Here is a 17959-nt window from a genome sequence, read left to right as displayed (position 1 = left end):
CCCTCCTCCAGCTTATCTCTCCACGCTTCAGGCTCTCTGCCTTTATTCCTGATGAAGGTCTTTTGCCCGAAACGTCGATTTTGCTGCTCGTCGGATGCTGCCTGAATTGCTGTGCTCTTCCAGCACCACTGATCCAGAATCTGGTTTCCAGCATCTGCAGTCATTGTTTTTACCTCATCCTTTGACATGATCCAACTGCAGGATGAAATGTTGTTTCTGCATATATTTTTGGGAAAAGGATGATGTAAATGACCCAGTAAAAACCAAGTATATGTGACTTCAACAATCTAACTGCACAGCATGGCAGTTGTTACTGTTGTATAAAATATTCATTAGGTCAACTGTCAGGGCAATGATTACTTTGTTAACAACTGACAGAATTTTCCCTGCTGTGGAAACTGAAACAGGAATATGCAGAGACCTGAAACAACCATCTTGATTAATCAATTTCTACTTGAAAATTTATTTGGTACAAATGTGCAGCCACAAAATGAATGGCAGTAAAAGATCGCAACTCAGTTGCCATGCACTTATCCTCTTCTTACATCCCCACAGCCTACATATTCAAAAATAGGACAACAAGTCTTCCTGTAGCAACATAGAGAAAGTACATGATAACATTTTCCCGGAAAAATTGGCAAATGATATAAGGTTTATGTTTCAGAATATCTCTCCAAATTTATTTTTTGCAAAAAAGCAAAGGACATTTGTGATTATAAAAAAATTAACAACCACAAGCCACACTCAACATTACTCACAAAGTACTGAAAACAACAAATGCTGGAGATCACAACGGGTCAGGCAGCATGCATCGAGAGAGAGCAAGCTAACATTTTGAGTCCACATGACTCTTCATTAGGTCTGACATGAAGTACAGAGGGGCAGCATTTATGCTATAGTGTATGGAGTTTAGATGGTGACACCTCTCTCCTCTCCCCCCACCCCAGTGGGACTGTCTGTTCTTTCAAGACATACCATTGTTCTGCCATTCTCAAGTTCCGATCACTTAATCTGAACTATCAACTTCCCTTCTCCCCCAGCACTCTACAATCCCTCCCCCACAACTATAGCATAAATGCTGCTCCCTCCTCACTTCACATCAGTTCTGATGAAGATTCTTCTACACTGAATCGTTAGCTTGCTCTCTCTCCATGAATGCTGCTTGACCCACCGTAATCTCCAACATTTGTTGTTTTCAGTAGAGATTCCAGCATCTGCAGTAATTTGCTCCTACTATACACAATGAATTCTAGTTGCAGAATGACCATGTAATTTTCTTATTTACTGTTTAAATTAGGTGATATGCTGATCATTCAAGTAGTTACAGATCATTTAAAAAAATATATTGTGGGCTTTTCCAAAGAAATGATTCATGTAAAGATACTTACAGCATCACTGTCAGATTTGAATGGACAAGCACGCAATTCCACTTGTTCTTGGCAAAAGGTCTCCTTGATATCAAATATCACAGTGTATGCCTTCACCCCTGGAGAGGTTATCTGTTGAGATGCACACAACATAAAACAATTTTCTCCTCCTTTATCATTCATTAGATCTATGTAATGAAAATAAAGTGAATGTTGCATGACCTTACCAGTCCATATTTTTCCATCTATTGAATGGGCAGAAATTAAAAGCTGATAGGTAAAGGAGTGAAATTTTAATTTGTTTTTCTAAGCATCAGCATTTACTACACAGCATAACTTCATGATAATTATTCATTGCTGTATTGGACATTGGTTAGGTCACTTTTGGACGATTGTGTGCAATTGTGTTGGAGATCAGTCCTTAAGGAAAGATGTTGTGAAACTTGAAAAGGTTCAGAAAAGATTTACAAGGATGTTGCTAGGTTTGGAAGGTTTGAGTTATAGGGAGAGGCTGAATAGAACATAGAACAGTACAGCACAGTACAGATCCTTCAACCCTCAATGTTGCACCAATCTGTGAAACAAATCTAAAGCCCATCTAACCTACACTATTCCATTATCACCCATATATTTATCCAATGACCATTTAAATGCCCTTAAAGTTGGCAAGTCTACTACTATTGCAGGCAGGGCTTTCCACACCCTTACTACTCCCTGAGTAAAGAAACTACATCTGACCTCTGTCCTATATCTATTACCCCTCAATTTAAAGTTATGTACCCTCGTGCTAGCCATCACCATCAGAGGAAAAAGGCTCTACTGTCCACTCTATTTAACCCTCTGATCATCTTATATGTCTCTATTAAGTCACCTCTCAACCTTCTTCTTCTAACGAAAACAGCCTCAAGTCCCTCAGCCTTTCCTCATATGATCTTTCCTCCATACCAGGCAATATTCTGGTAAATCTTCTCTGCACTCTTTCCAATGCTTCTACATCCTTCCGATAATGCAGCGACCAGAACTGTATGCAATACTCCAAGTGTGGCAGCATCAGAGTTTTATACAGCTGCAACATGACCTCATGGCTCTGAAACTCAATCCCTCTACCAATAAAAGCTAACACACCATATGCTTTCTTAACAACCCTATCAACCTGGGTGGCAACTTTCAGGGATCTATGTACACGGACACTGGAATCTCTCTGCTCATTCACACTGCCAAGAACCTTACCATTAGCCCAGTACTCTGTATTCCTGTTACTCCTTCCAAAAGAATCATCTCTCACTTTTCTGCATTTAACTCCATTTGCCACCTCTGAGGCCAGCATTATCTATGCTTCTATGAAGCTTATCTATGTCCCTCTGTAACCCGCAACATCCTTTGACACTGTTCAAAATTCCACCGACCTTAGTGTCATTCGCAAATATAATAACCCATCCTTGCATGCCCTCATTCAGGTAATTTATAAAAATGACCAATAGCAGTGGCCCCAAAACAGATCATTGCAGTACACCACTAGTAACTGAACTCCAAGATGAACATTTCCCATCAACCACCACCCTCTGTCTTCTTACAGCTAGCCAATTTCTGATCCAAAATTCTAAATCACCCTCAATCCCATGCCACGCACAACTTCCCATTACTGTCCTTGATTAGCTGTAATCTTACTCTAGTCATTGTTTTATTCCTGACATATGTATAAAACGTTTTACAGTTTTCCTTAATCCTACCTGACAAAGACTTCTCATATCTTCTCCTGGTTCTTCTCAGCTATCTTTTTAGGTCCTTCCTGGCTAACGTGTAACTCTCAAGTGAGCCTTCATATCGTCCATCCTCATATAAGCCTCCTTCTTTCTCTTGACAAGAGATTCAACTTCTTTAGTGAGCCACAGCTCCCTCCCTTGACCACTTTCTCCCTGCCTAACAGGTACTTACTGGATCAGTGGTGCTGGAAGAGCACAGCAATTCAGGCAGCATTCGAGAACAGGCACTTACTTATCAAAGACACAGAGTAGCTGGTCCTTGAACAAACTCCACGTTTCAATTGTGTTCATCCCCTGCAGTTTTCTTCCCCATCCTATGCATCCTAAATCTTGCTTAATCACATCATAATTGCCTTTCCCACAGTTATAACTCTTGCCCTGAGGTATATACCTATACCTTTCCATCGCTAAAGTAAACATAACCGAATTGTGATCATTATCATGAAGGTGATCACCAACCTCCAAATCTAATACCTCGCCCGGTACCAAATTCAATGTGGCCTTGCCTCTTGTTGGCCTATCTACATACTGTGTCAGGAAACCCTTCTGCACACATTGGACAAAAACTGACCCATCTAAAGTACTCAAACTACAGCGTTTCCTGTCAATATCTGTTTCCAGTCCCCCATAACAACTACTCTCAGGCCAAATAGGCTCAGGCTATTTTCTCTGGACTGTCAGAGGCTAAGGGGTGACCTTATAGAGGTTTATAAAATCATGAGTAGCATAGATAGAGAAGGTCTTTTCACTGGGTTGGGGAGTCCAGAACTAGAGGGCATAGGTTTTGGGTGAGAAGGAAAAGATTTAGGGATTATGGGACCTAAGGGGAACTTTTTCACACACTTTATCATGCCTTTTTTGAATGAGGAAGTGGTGGAAGTTGGTACAATTACAACATTTAAAAGGCATCTGGAATGGTACATGAATAGGAAGGGTTTAGAGGGATATAGCAAAAGTGAGGACTGCAGATGCTGGAAACTAGAGTTTAGATTAGAGTGGTGCTGGAAAAACACAGCAGGTCAGGCAGCATCTGAGGAGCAGGAAAATCGACATTTTGGGCAAAAGCCCTTCATCAGGAATAGAGGTAGGGAGCCTCCAGGATGGAGAGATTATCTCTCCACCTTAGAGGGATATGGGCCAAGTGCTGGCAGATGGGACGAGATGAATTTAGGATATCTGGTCAGCATGGAGTAGTTGGACTGAAGGGTCTGTTTCTGTGCTGTACATCTCTATGACTTTGACATTCCATAAATGTTTTCATCTGATTCATTATCACTGACAAGTGAAAGATCATTTCATGGACTTTGCCCTTTGACATCACTATATGCACATTTTCAATTGGTTTAGAGGAGACCTGAGAATTTTCTTTTCATCCAGAGGGTGGTAGAAATATGGAACATGCTGCTTGAGAGGGTGGTGGAGTCAGGTACACTCGCAACACTTAAGAAACATCTTGATGATTACTTTAAATGCCAGGGCATAGTAGGCTATGGACCAAATGCAGATTAGTGTAGTTTGGTGTTTGTTGGTCAGCATAGAAATGGTGGGCCAATGGGCCTGTTTCTATGCTGTATGATTCTATCACTCTAAAAATAGTAGAAGGATTTGAAACTTGAAAAGTTTCTTCCATTACCATATCTACCTTTACAATTATGATGGTTAGTCCTATTTAATAGGAGAGTTTTATGGGTATACACAATGCACATGATGTTTCTTCTTCTGTGCAGACCTCCTTGCTGAAAAGATAGATTCAAAATTGAGCAATAGGATTATCATTATCAATGTATCATCTTTTGGTAGTGGTGGTGGCATTGCACAATTATTTGGCAGTGGTGGTGGGATCCCACTAATATGTTTAAGGGAAAGGGAACATAACGTTTCCCAGACAGCATTCTCGTTGCTTTCACATTCATCCCAGACCTTTCTGCTGTCTTCTGGAATGTGGGCAATGACTAAAGTGGCTCTTCACTGGTTTACCAACTGAGGGCAAGGACCACCTTCCACTTTAGCTTCAATTTTGAAGCTGCCATAAGGGCTTCAGGTGTGGTGGAGAGGGTGGGGGGAGCAGTAACTCGGCATTGGGCCTCAGCTGGGGATGGGGGCACCACCATTAATAGATTCTTTCTGAGTTCAGCCATGAACTCAGCCTCAATCCCCAGCTGAAAGATCCCAGACTTAACATTCTTCTGAGTATTTGGTAATCTGCTTCTGGGGACTGCTTGTAGTCCCAGCAGTGATTGGCACATAGAGATTGTCTCCAGCCACTTACTATACCCTGGGGTCTTAAATGATAGTGGGACAGCACTGATTGATGGGAAACCTGTCAATGGAACCACATGCATGATAATCTACTTTCTGACACAGAGAGAAGACATCATTGGATCATGTCACTGGACTAATAATCTAAAGCCCAGACAGATGCATGGGCACAAGAGTTCAAATTTCACCACAGCTGGTAGAATTTAAATTCAATTAAAATTAAAAATCTGGAATGGAAAACAAATCACCAACCATGGTGATCATGCAGCTAAAATCATCAAATGCTGTGAAAACTCATCTGGTTCAGGAATGGCCTTTAGGGAAGGAAATTTGCCAACTTACCTAGTCTAGCCTGCATATGTATCTAGATCCACAGCAATCTGGTTAACTTTTAACTGATCTCTTAACTGAGATGGCTGAGCAAGTCAAGGAGCTCAAGGGAAAATGGTAGGGTGTTTGCAGGGATGGATACTTATAGTCTACATCAGTGTACAGTGCAGAACTCTGAGAAATTGCCGTACTCTGTTACCATAAGAAGGCTTATTCACCAATCAGGCACTCACAGGAATGTAGTCTGCAGAGGCCCAAGTAGGAAATCATGGCAAAAACATTGCCTGGTTTTCTAAATCAACTGAAAATGAAAGCATCACAAACTTTAATTGCTTGATCAACTTTTCCTGCAAATCCTAGTCCTCTGGGGAGTTCTGACTAATTGAGATATCAGTTTCTGGACGTACATGAACATTTTAACAAGCACCAAAAACAAAAGTAATCTTAACTTTATACTCTACATATTTCTGAGTCTATAGATTTTATGTCAAAACATGCCTACTATAGCTGTCCAGTAAAACCGGTTGTAAAATGTTTTCAGAAAACTAAGTTGCAATGTTATTTGTTGTGCAATAATGTTCCACGTGCTGTGCTCTATATTGGCTTTCAGGCTTCAACTTGTCATGCACAAATATCTTAGTCATGCAAAGCAGAGAGGAAAAAATAATTGAATTTAATCATTTTCACAAACTGTTGACTTTTACTGCATTCTTAATTTGATTTTAATTTAATTTGTTGGTATTTTCTTTATCCATATTTTATTTTCCATTGTTTACATTTCTTCCTCACGATGAAACATTTTCCACCTGAGAACAATTGGGAAATAGATGGGCAGTCACATTTATGAGCCTTTAACATAATTACTTCAAAGTTTTGTTTTAGGCTTCACTCCAAAGCTTGACAGGCCCTCCAATCTTCTTGTTCCCAGTATGGTGATATAGCAGGTTTGTACTTGTAGATTGCTTCAAACTTTTATTTGGTTGTCAAGGAAGGAACTAATTGAGGTCAATTGGAATTAATCCAGCAGTACCCATGGAAAGGGACAGTTAATATGGATTGGGAAATTATCTACTCCAATCTCAGGCCATTCTGGACAAGGCAAAAGTGAGGACTGCAGATGCTGGAAACCAGAGTTTAGATTAGAGTGGTGCTGGAAAAGCACAGCAGGTCAGAGATCGCTCCACCCTAGAGGCTCCCTGCCTCCATTCCTGATGAAGGGCTTTTGCCCGAAACGTCGATTTTCCTGCTCGTCAGATGCTGCTTGACCTGCTGTGCTTTTCCAGCACCACTCTAATCTAGACTCCCATTCTGGCCAAGTGCCACTTTAAATTGCAAGGGATAGGACACCCACTACCTGTTGGCAGGTACATTTCCTAACTATGCATATGCATATATGCATATAATGTCAGCAAAATGTTATATGAAAATAGTGTGCTATACATTTATAATGGGACCAAATATAATGAGCAGTGAATAGCTTCCTGGTCAACATTTAAAATTTGGCCTGGAAGGCTAATATATAAATGTTCTCAAAGTGTAAAACAGACATTTTAATGCTGCCATATTTCCTTCTTATTTCAATTATAGGAATTAAATTAATCTCAAAAGAGTAACCGTAACAACCTGTAATATCACAGTTCTTATTAATGGCGCATGTAAGAAGTCACATAAAGTTTTGTTTTAGGCTTGGCTGCTTCACCAACTTCATATGCATGAACTCTGTCCACCCTGACTTTGGGCATGGGACCTGTTATCTGCAGGATGTCTACATTTAGAGATCTGCAATAGACAAAATGTGTGAACACACCTCATTTTCCTAATTGTGGCACAATAATAAATGTCTCCAGTGCAGTCACAAAATCCACAAGACTACTGATGTCCCTTGTCCACTTAAAAAGTACTGAGTAACTTTGTGAAAAAAGCATAAGTTTTAAGTAGCCTTACCTTTTCAAATAGTCAAGTCACTGGTGAGGAGCGTAGAGAAGTCTGGTTCTATGTGACACGGGATGGTTTGAGCCCATCTTTTCTATTGTGAAATTTGTAAACCACTCTATTATATTACTGCCAGACCAAACCATGATGTAGTATCTGATATTGAACTTACTGTCTCAGCTTTCACTGCAGTACAGATTAAAATCCTGCTAATATATCAGTGCTGTAACTCAGAAAAAAGTCATGAGATCCACAGCTGTTGGTACTCAGGCAGAGTTTGCAGCTTTTATGGATGTCGTTCTCAATAACTGACCGGAGATAATGGACTCCCTCAGTAGTCCACTAATCCATGCTCCAGCAGATAACAAGCACAGCTGAGGTGCTGCCCCAGCAAAGTGGCAGTGGCACAATAGAACATGAACCTGCTATGTTTTCTCAGGATTACGTGATTTGCACTGTCATCTCTGCCAGTCTAATTGAGATCTTGCAGTTGTACCTCAGCCAGAGGATATTAAGACAATTGTGTCTACACACCAGCTGGATGAACTAGTCTTGCACATTAGATTGCTTCAGGTGCAAAATTTTAGCTCTTCAGGTGAAGAGGTGGTGCATTCTAAATCTCTGCCTTCAAAACCCAAATCTGCTAAAGGACATCCTCCAACGTTATCTATAGCCTTCCCCAGTGAAATCAGCAACATTCCACCAAATGGTTTGCAGCCACTGTGGTTTACATTTCATTACAATGCTTCCATTTTCTTATTCGCGGCAATTTCAGGCAGGGTAGAACATCGCTCTCCCAGGAAGTGATCCTCTGAAAAACCTACCAGCTGACTACATAAGCATTGAGAGGCACTTGATCCATCACCGGTGGTAATGAGAAATGTCCAGCACACCTAGCTTGCCCCACTGCTTAAGTCAGAACTGGAAAATCCTAGCCATAGTATTTCTACCCATTAATGCCAGTGATGTTACATTCTCGCACATTCGGTAACTTTCAAATGCTATGCACACTATTGTAACTGAGTTAAGATACACACATCAGAAGAAACAGTATTATTCGAATGATTTTCACAATCAGTAGTACAGTTTAATATATCACAGGTCAGATCTCTCACAGTAAAAACAGTGGAGAGAGCAATACCGTAAATTCAACAGACAGTAAACTGAATCGAAGATTATCATTCATCAAGCATTCCAATTTTCAATCAACTGTTGTAAATTTAATTTACCTAAAACCCAAAAACATACAGATTATTTACTCTCCTTAATACTTGATCTGTCAAATTTCACACTGATGTGGTTCAATAATATGTTAAACAATAATTGTCAGTTACACAAGTAATTGATGGGTAATTGCTAATTACAGGAGCAATCATCCATTTCTTGGGTAATGATTACCTACCTTATACTTGGCACTTTTAAGTTGTGTCTGTTTGAAAAGGTAAAGATTGTCAGACTTTGTGTTGTAAGCATTCACTGCATAGTCAACAGCCAGATTTGCCTCCCGATCAGATAATGGAACTCGGGTAAACACTTCTTTAGACTTAACAGAATACATTGCCGAAAGCACAAGACAAAAACAAAACAAAACAGAAACAAAACATCCGTAAGCCATTCTCAAGGATGAATTATATTTTGTAGAAATGGATCATGAAACAGTTGAAAGAAATGTTAAATTTAGAACACTTGTCTCCGGGTGGATCGCTAAACTGCGTGTCCTCTGGGATTTTTGCACATGGGTTTGGCTAAGTTTGCATGTTCTTTGGTAAGTAAGCTGACCTCCTGACATTAGGTCAAAAAGACTATAGGCCACAGGTTTACTCAAATAATATGATAGAACTTAGATAATGGGTCAAATTTAAAGACATATGGGAGCTGACTTTGCAGGATTTGGTTTGAGATCGAAACAAGTTCATAGCCTTGAGCTGATTGTTGCCATGGTTTTAAAAAAATAAAGTCAGCATCTGTGCATAGTTCATGCTGAACGCACAGTGCTACATGCCTAAGAGGGGGATCTGAGTTCATTCAGACTGGCACCACTTAAATCCAAGAGACCCTCCAGATAGGCATTTGAAGACAGTGGGATCAGAGAGATGCCGGGGATGTAATGCCATAAATGTTCAATGAACTGAGACAAATGATCATGGTCAGTGAGTTCATCTCCAACTGTCATATCCTTACAATTGTTACTATCCTCAGACACTCAACGTCTCTTACCAACATTCTTTATTCTATTCTATGAGTCACAACTCATACCTCACATTCATAACTTTGTCTCACCCTTACTTACTTATGCAACATCCAGCCTACCATGACAAATCATGCTATGCACTTTGCAGAATATTAGAGCTCCTCCAGAATGCTACAAGTTGTTGAAGCATTGATTAAGCACCCCCGTGGTTTGTTTCAACACATTCATGTAGTAACATTGTACTTGGAATATACATTTTGCCTACCTGTGCATGGGTTATGAGCCAAAGTGATAAGTCAAATGGTCAGCAGAGAGTTCTTATTGCTCAGGTGCCAATCCATAGATTGTCATGATGTCTTGAATGCAAATGGTACAGCAGACATCTGCAGAATGCCAACATTATGACTGATACCAGGATACCAGGCCATGCACTGCATTATGCTTTGATGACGTGGGGAAGTGATAGTTTAATGGTATTATTGCTAGAGTATTAATTCAGAGACCCAGGTGATGTTGATGGAGACCTGGGTTTGAATCGTGCAGTGACAAATGATGGAATTGGAATTCAATGAAAAAATCAGGATTTGAGAGCCTAATGATGAAAATGAAGGCACCGCCAATTGTCAGAAAAACCCATCCGGTTCATTAATATACCCATTAGGGCAGTAAACTGCTGTCCTTATCTAGTCTGGCTTACACGTGACTCCAGACCCACAACAATGCATGGTGGCTCAGTGGTTAGCACTGCTGCCTCACAGCACCAGGGTCCCAGATTCAATTCCAGCCTCGGGCGACTGTGTGGAGTTTGCACATTCTCCCCGTGTCTGCGTGGGTTTCCTCCCACAGTCCAAAGATGTGCAGATTAGGTGAATTGGCCAAGTTAAATTTCCCATAGTGTTAGGTGCATTAGTCAGAGGGGAATGGGTCAGGGTGGGTTACTCTTCGGAGAGTCGGTGTGGAGTTGTTGGGGCCGAAGGGCCTGTTTCCACACTGTAGGGAATCTAATTCTAATGTGGTTCATTCCAAACTGGCCTCTGGGCAATTAGATGATGGCAATAAATACTAGCCCAGCTGGTGACCCCATACCCCATGAATGAATTTTGAAAAGAGTGTGGTCACACACCAGCTGAACACTGAAGGATTGAAAACCCTTGCAGCAGTACATCCCTCAATTTAGATGTGGCACCTGCCACGATTGCAATGAATGGTGCCTAGAACCATGAAGATGTCTGTGATCCTAGAAAAGTTATGTATTTTCACCCTCTGCATCTCCGGGAAGAAATAATGAAAGTTACCTAATTCTCTTTGAATACAGAATCACAGTGACATTTTCAATACAACACCACAGTGAACATGAAGATGTTGTAAATATTGCCTGACTTCCAATTTGGAAAGAAACTATGCATAAAAGGTCCAATGCCATGGTCACTTTAACAGCTATTGGCACTGCTGTCCCTTCTCATCTGAGGCTTTATTTAAGATTGGAACAGATGGCTAATTCCAGAGCAGCTCCTTTGTGAAGCAAAGATATTTAGTGTATTGTTCCTCAGTAAGATTGTGGTTAAACAGTTACTCTCTAAAAACACTGGGGAGGTCTGGGTCCTTGCCAAGTGTCCTTGATGTGCTTCTCTTCCTCCCTCTTCAAATCTACTTTACTTACAACATTGTCTATCTTTGTGACAACAACAAATTTGAATATGTGGCATTCTATTCCATCAGTTGTGAATAAATGTAATGAATAGTTGGGGCCCTGAAACACATCTTTGCAAAGCAGCACTAGTCAAATCAGCTGAGTAAAAAAACCTGTCATTGTCTCTACACTCTATCTCTTGCCACTCAGCCAATTTCCTAACTAAGTCAACAATCTATTCTTAATTGCAGAGCTTGAATTATAGTTAACAGCTTCTTCTAAATAATTTTGATGATTGCATTCCAGAAATTGTATAATTAATCCATAGACTATTTGCTGTTCAATATGTTCCTTACTTTTATAAAATTCAGTCAGTACTTTCATCAGACATGACACACCCTTTAAAATTTAACAATACCAAAAAACAAAGAAAATTTACAGCCCAGGAACAGGCCCTTCAGCCCTCCAAGCCTGAGTCAATCCAAATCCACTGTCTAAACCTATCATTCATTTCCTAAGCATCTGTATCCCTCTCCTCCCCACTTACCCTTGCATCTGTCCAGACGCATCTTAAATGAATCTACCAGCCTGCCTCTACTACCTTTGCTGGCAACGCGTTCCAGGAACTACCATGCCATGTGTATCTCCCTTAAACTTTCCACCTCTCACCTTGAAAGCGTGACCTCTTGTTATTGAATCCTTCACCCTGGGAAAAGGCTTATCTCTGTCTACCTGTTTATACCCTTCATGATTTTGTAGACCTCATTCAGGTCCCCCATCAATCTCCTTTCTTCTAATGAAAACAAACCTAACGTACTCAACCTCTCTTCATAACTAGCACCTTCCATACCAGGCAACATCCTCGTAAACCTTCTCTGCACTCTCTCCAAAGCGTTCACATGCTTTTGGTAATGTGGCGACCAGAACTGTACACAGTATTCTAAATGCAGCTGAACCAATATCGTGTACAATTTTAACATGACCTGACACTCTTATACTCAATATCCCCTCCAATGAAAACAAGCATACCATATGCCTTCTTGACCACTCTATCCACCTGTGCAGTAACTTTCAGGGTACAATGGACCTGAACTCCCAGATCTCCCTGGTCATCAATTTTTCCCAAGGCTCTTCCATTTACTGTATAATTCGCTTTAGAATTAGCCTTCCCAAAATGCATCACCTCATATTTGCCTGGATTGAACTCTATCTGCCACTTCTCTGCCCAACTCTCCAATCTATCTATATTCACCTGTATTCTTTGACAGTCCCCTATGCTTTCTGCTACTCCACCAATTTTCGTGTCATCTGCAAACTTGTTGATCATACCAACAGTGCCCTCTTCCAGATCATTTATGTATATTACAAACAACAGTGCCCCCAGCACTGATCCCTATGGAACACCACTGGTCACCTTTCTCCAATTCGAGAAACTCCCTTCAACTACTACTCTCTGTCTCCTGTTGCTCAACCAGTTCTTTATCTACCTAGCTAGAACACCCTGGAAACCATGTGACTTCAATTTCTCTATTATTTTACCATGGGGAACCTTATCAAATGCCTTACTAAAGTCCATGTATATGACATCTACAGCCCTTCCTTCAGTCGATATGGCATGATCTCCACCGCACAAAACCATGTTGCCCATCACTGATAAGCCCATTCTTTTCCAAAAATAAATAGATTTTATTCCTCAGTACCTTCTCCAGCAGATTTCCCACCACTGATGTCAGACTCACTTGTCTGTAGTTACCCAGAATATTTATGTTGCATCTCTCTCTGATCTAAGTTGTACAGTCACCATAACATTAATGATATGATCCAGCAATTTCCTAACAACGGAATTCTGCTCAATGGGATTTTGGCCTCTCCATTAACCTGTTCATTCTCATTCCTATCCGCTCACCTTACCTGGCCGGGGAGATACCCTGATCTAGAAGGTGGACCTGATGAGTGTGAGCTGAGAACCTTCATTATCAAAAGATCTTGAGATCACCTCTGGATTGTAATTGCGAGTATAACTTGGTGAATTGTCAATTGAGCTGAGCGGAAATTGATGGATCTTTAAACTGGCTTCAGCCTAATGACAATTCAGTGACCAGTCAACCAGAGCTATGGCCTCTTCTGGCGCCTGTGCCCCAGGCCAGAGGGGTATTGGGGATGGGGGGAGGAGGGGAGGGGTGGGTGGTGGTGGCCCACAATACAGTCAGGGTGACTGTGAAGAAGATGGGGGAAGATTTCCAATCAACCAGACCTTCTTTGTGAAGAGAGTCCTCCTGGATTGCTGCGGTTTCCAGGAAATAGATATTTTCTGTCTGCAGGATTTCCCCAGTGGGGCTATTTCATGACTTTCAGGGACATGAAGCAATGTGAGCTTCTTCTGAAAGTATTTGAGGAGAAAAGAAGTGAGGTTTCCCCTCTATCCTGTCTGCAGCACCATTGTTTGTTCTCCCTGCACAGAGGAGCCATGTTGTTTCAATTCATAAGTACAACCCCCAAGTTCTGGCAGATGTCCTGATCTTCTTGGGAAGGTACATATAGCTTGGAGGAGGCTACAAGAAAAAAGTGGAACCCTTTAGAATTTGAACCAGCAAGTGGAAGGTCAAAGTAACCCGAGGAACATCCTCCACCCACCGCCTAGCTTCATAATTGGAGAGAGCTGAGACAGCCTAGAAAATGCCAAACCTGCGGGACTCAGGGCACCGAGCAACGGACTGTAAAGTGACCTTCTGCAGGAACTGCAAACAGGAGGGTTACCTGATGAAGGAATGCAAGTAGTCCAAGAGCTGTGACCTATGTGGGGAATCAAGCCACCTGAACAAGGCCTGCCCAAGACTGGGAGGCACCCACATACTCTCAGATGGCTGGAAATGGTAACATGAACAGTACTGTGCCACCATCCAGCAAGAAAACTGAAACAAGGGGCACCCAGAAGGCAGGTCAGACTGGAGAGGAAGACAAGGTAGCCAACACAGAGGCACAGCAACTGACCCAACCTCCACCTGAACAGATGGAGTCAGTGGAGGAGGAGGAAACAAAGGAGCAATGGACATCAGTGAGAAACAACCACAAAAGTAAAATGCACCAGGCCCCCACGGCTCCACAGCAAAATGGAAAGAGGTAGTTGCATGATGGACACACCAGCAGCTTCGCTGACAACGAAGATGTGTGAAGGCATGGCCACCAACAAAAAAAAGAGGCACAGCACAGTGGGGACGGAGAGGAACAACCACAACCCAGAAATGCTGGACATCGTAAGAGGCCGAGTAAAGCCCAACCACCAGCTGTTGGGAACCAAGGGGTATTCACCGCACCACAGCTCCAGGCAACTGGGAGCAGTGACACCCCAAATCAGGAGCAGAGTATGACAGTCCCTCCATTGGACTCCGAACTGGACTTTCCTGGCTTTGTCCTCTCTCCACAATAGAGAAACAGGATGGCTACCTCAGTGCTGAGAGTGTCCACAGTTTGCCACACCACAGGAATGCAGGGGCACCCAGAGTGACAAAATTGCAGGTGAAATGGGCATTGGGTTAATAGGTAATTCTATAAACTCTCAAAATGGTTTTAAAATTGACATCACCAATGTGCATAGCATTAAATCTACTTTGCGATGTGTTTCCACTCTGGCCAACATCAAAGTGGATCTCCTGTTTCTGCAAGTGTTGGATACCACACCTCAGCAGCCACAGTAAACGGTTGAGCTTATGGCCCCATGGGCTTTTGATTTTGTCAGGCAAAAAATGATTGCTGCTCCTCTGGCCTGGGTATTCTGCTGTGAGGAGGGAATTTCACCATCTCCAAAGTTAAGGAGGTGGTAGGCGGGCATCTCCTCATACGGAAGTTATGTACAGAAATGCTCCCCTGAGACTAATTAACATATACACCCGGTGGTAAAAAAAGAGCATCTGGCTAACATGCTGCAACTCCCACTGTTGCTGGTGCCATCCAGACCGGTCATTCTGGCTGTAGACTTCAACTGCGTCATCGATGTGAATGGATGATCCAGATGGGCTGACAGCAGTTAACCCCAGAAACCATTGAGGAGCTCAAAAGGGATTAAACAGGTAGGAGAACCATGAAGCCCCTCTTTGAGTCCCCATTGGACTGGTGGGAGACAATCAAGAGGAAGATTAAGAAGTTCTTTATTCTCAAAGGTGTTCAGATGGAGATAGAGAGACAGGAAAATTGTCACAAAGGATGTTGAGGAGATGAAGAGCCAACAATCCTCACTCTTCCTCTTGGAGGTCTCCAAGATAATCTTCTTGTCCAGGGTCCCCACCATGAAGCAGGATGAGACGTGCTCACATTTCTTCTTCCAGAAGGTGCAAAGGGAGAGCTCTGTGCTCAGCAGTCTGAAGGAAGATGATGGCTTGGCAACATCATCTCAGTCCACAAGCAGAAGGGGGAGAAGGTGGACATTAGAAATTGGTGACAAATTTCACTGCTGAATGCAGATTACAAAATCCTGTATGAGGTCACTGGCAACCAGGTCAGGTCTGCTCTGGAATCGGTGACTCACCCTGACCAAACCTGTACCAGGCAGGATGATCTCTGAAAGCCTTGACCTCCTAGGATACAATCGCCTATGTTCAGGACAGGAGGCCTGCCTTATTAGCCTGAACCAGGAGAAGCCCTTTGACAGAATATTACACACCTCCATGTGGGGCATGCTCTCCAAAATGGCTTTTGGGGGGGAATTCACAATTGGATCTGACTGGTCTACACCAATATCATTCAACAGTCTCAATCAATGAGTGAGAATCAGAAAACTTCCAAATCAGATCTGGAGTCAGGCAGGGCTGCCCACTGTCCTCTGCCTCGTTTGTGTATTCAAACAGTCATTGAGATATACAGCATGGAAACAGATCCTTCGGTCCAACCCGACCATACTGACCAGATATCCTGAACTAATCTACTCACATTTTCCAGCACTTGGCCCATATCTCTCTAAACCCTTGATATTTATATACCCATCCAGATGCCTTTTAAATGTTGTAATTGTACCAGCTTCCACCACTTCCTCTGACAGCCCATTGCATACATGCACCACCCTGTGTGTGAAAAGGTTGCCCCTTAGGCTGCTTTCAAATTTTTCCCTCTCACCTAAACCTATGTCCTCTAGTTCTGGACTCCCACACCCCAGGGAAAAGACCTTGTCTATTTACCCTATCCATGGTCTTCATGATTTTATAAACCTCTATATGGTCACCCCTCAGCCTCCAATGCTCCAGGCAAAACAGCTCTACCTTATTCATTGTCTCCCTATAGATAAAGGAGAATCGACGTTTCGGGCATAAGCCCTTCTTCAGGAATGATTCCTGAAGAAGGGCTTATGCCCGAAACGTCGATTCTCCTGTTCCCTGGATGCTGCCTGACCTGCTGCGCTTTTCCAGCAACACATTTCCAGCTCTGATCTCCAGCATCTGCAGACCTCACTTTCTCCCTATAGATAAAACCCTCCAACCCTGGCAATATCCTTGTAAGTCTTTTTTGAACCCTTCCAAGTTTCATAACATCCTTCCTGTAGGAAAATTAGAATTACACACAATATTGCAAAAATGGCCAAACCAATGTCCTGTAAAACCACATCATAACCACCCAACCCCTATACTCAATGTCCTGACCAATAAAGGCAAGCATACCAAATGCCTTCTTCACTACCCTATCTACCTGCGACTCCAATTTCAAGTAACTATGAACCTACACTACAAGTTCTCTTTGTTCAGCAACACTCCCCAGGACCTTCCCATTAAAAGTGTATAAGTCCTGCCCTGATTTGCCTTTCCAAAATCCAGCACCTCACATTTATCTAAATTAAATTCCATCTGCCACTGTTCAATCCATTGGCCCATCTGATCAAGATCCAATTGGACCCTGAGGTAACCTTCTTTGCTGCCCACTACACCCCTGATTTTGATATCACCTGCAAACCTACTAACCGTATTTCCTATGTTCACATCCAAATCATTGAAATCAATAATGAAAAGCAGTGGACCTAGATCCTTGTGGCATACGACTGGTCACAGACCTCCAGTATGAAAAGCAACCCTCCACCACAACCCTCTATCTTCTACTTTCAAGTCAGTTCCGTATACAAATGGCTAGTTCTCCCTATATTCCATGTGATCTAACCTTGCTAAAGCCGTTTACCATGAGGAACCTTGTCGAATACCGTACCGAAGTCTAAATAGATCACATCCATCGTTCTGCACTCATCAATCTTCTTTGTTACTTTTTCAGAAAATTCAATCAAGTTAGTGAGACATGATGCTCCATGCACAAAGCCTTGTTGACTATCCCGAATCAGTCCTTGCCTTTCCAAATACATGTACATCCTGTCCCTCAGGATTCCCTCCAAAAGCTTGCCTACCACTCACATCAGGCTTACCGTTCTATAGCTTCCTGGCTTTTCTTTACCATCTTTCTTAAATAGTGGCAACACATAGCTCCTTGAAAGTGGAGTCACAGGTAGATAGGATAGTGA

At 42.2% G+C, this 17959-nt stretch overlaps 1 protein-coding gene across 2 annotated transcripts in view; it reads right to left on the bottom strand.

The window, feature by feature from the left end:
- Positions 1-9378, bottom strand: part of LOC122561748 (kininogen-1-like) — a 47582-nt gene extending 38204 nt beyond the window's left edge. For both annotated transcript variants that reach the window (XM_043713850.1, XM_043713851.1), the window contains exons 1-2: positions 9054-9378; positions 1389-1499 (exon numbers count right to left, since the gene is read on the bottom strand). In XM_043713850.1, coding sequence (XP_043569785.1) covers positions 1389-1499; positions 9054-9266 — 324 coding nt within the window. In that variant the 5' untranslated portion in view covers positions 9267-9378. The remainder of the gene's footprint in view (positions 1-1388; positions 1500-9053) is intronic.
- Positions 9379-17959: the final 8581 nt, after the last annotated feature.

This window comes from Chiloscyllium plagiosum, chromosome 23, assembly GCF_004010195.1.
Source record: "Chiloscyllium plagiosum isolate BGI_BamShark_2017 chromosome 23, ASM401019v2, whole genome shotgun sequence".
NCBI classification, from domain to species: Eukaryota; Metazoa; Chordata; class Chondrichthyes; order Orectolobiformes; family Hemiscylliidae; genus Chiloscyllium; species Chiloscyllium plagiosum.
The sequence above is the reverse complement of the archived record's forward strand: the minus strand, read 5'-3'. Positions and strand labels throughout refer to the sequence as shown.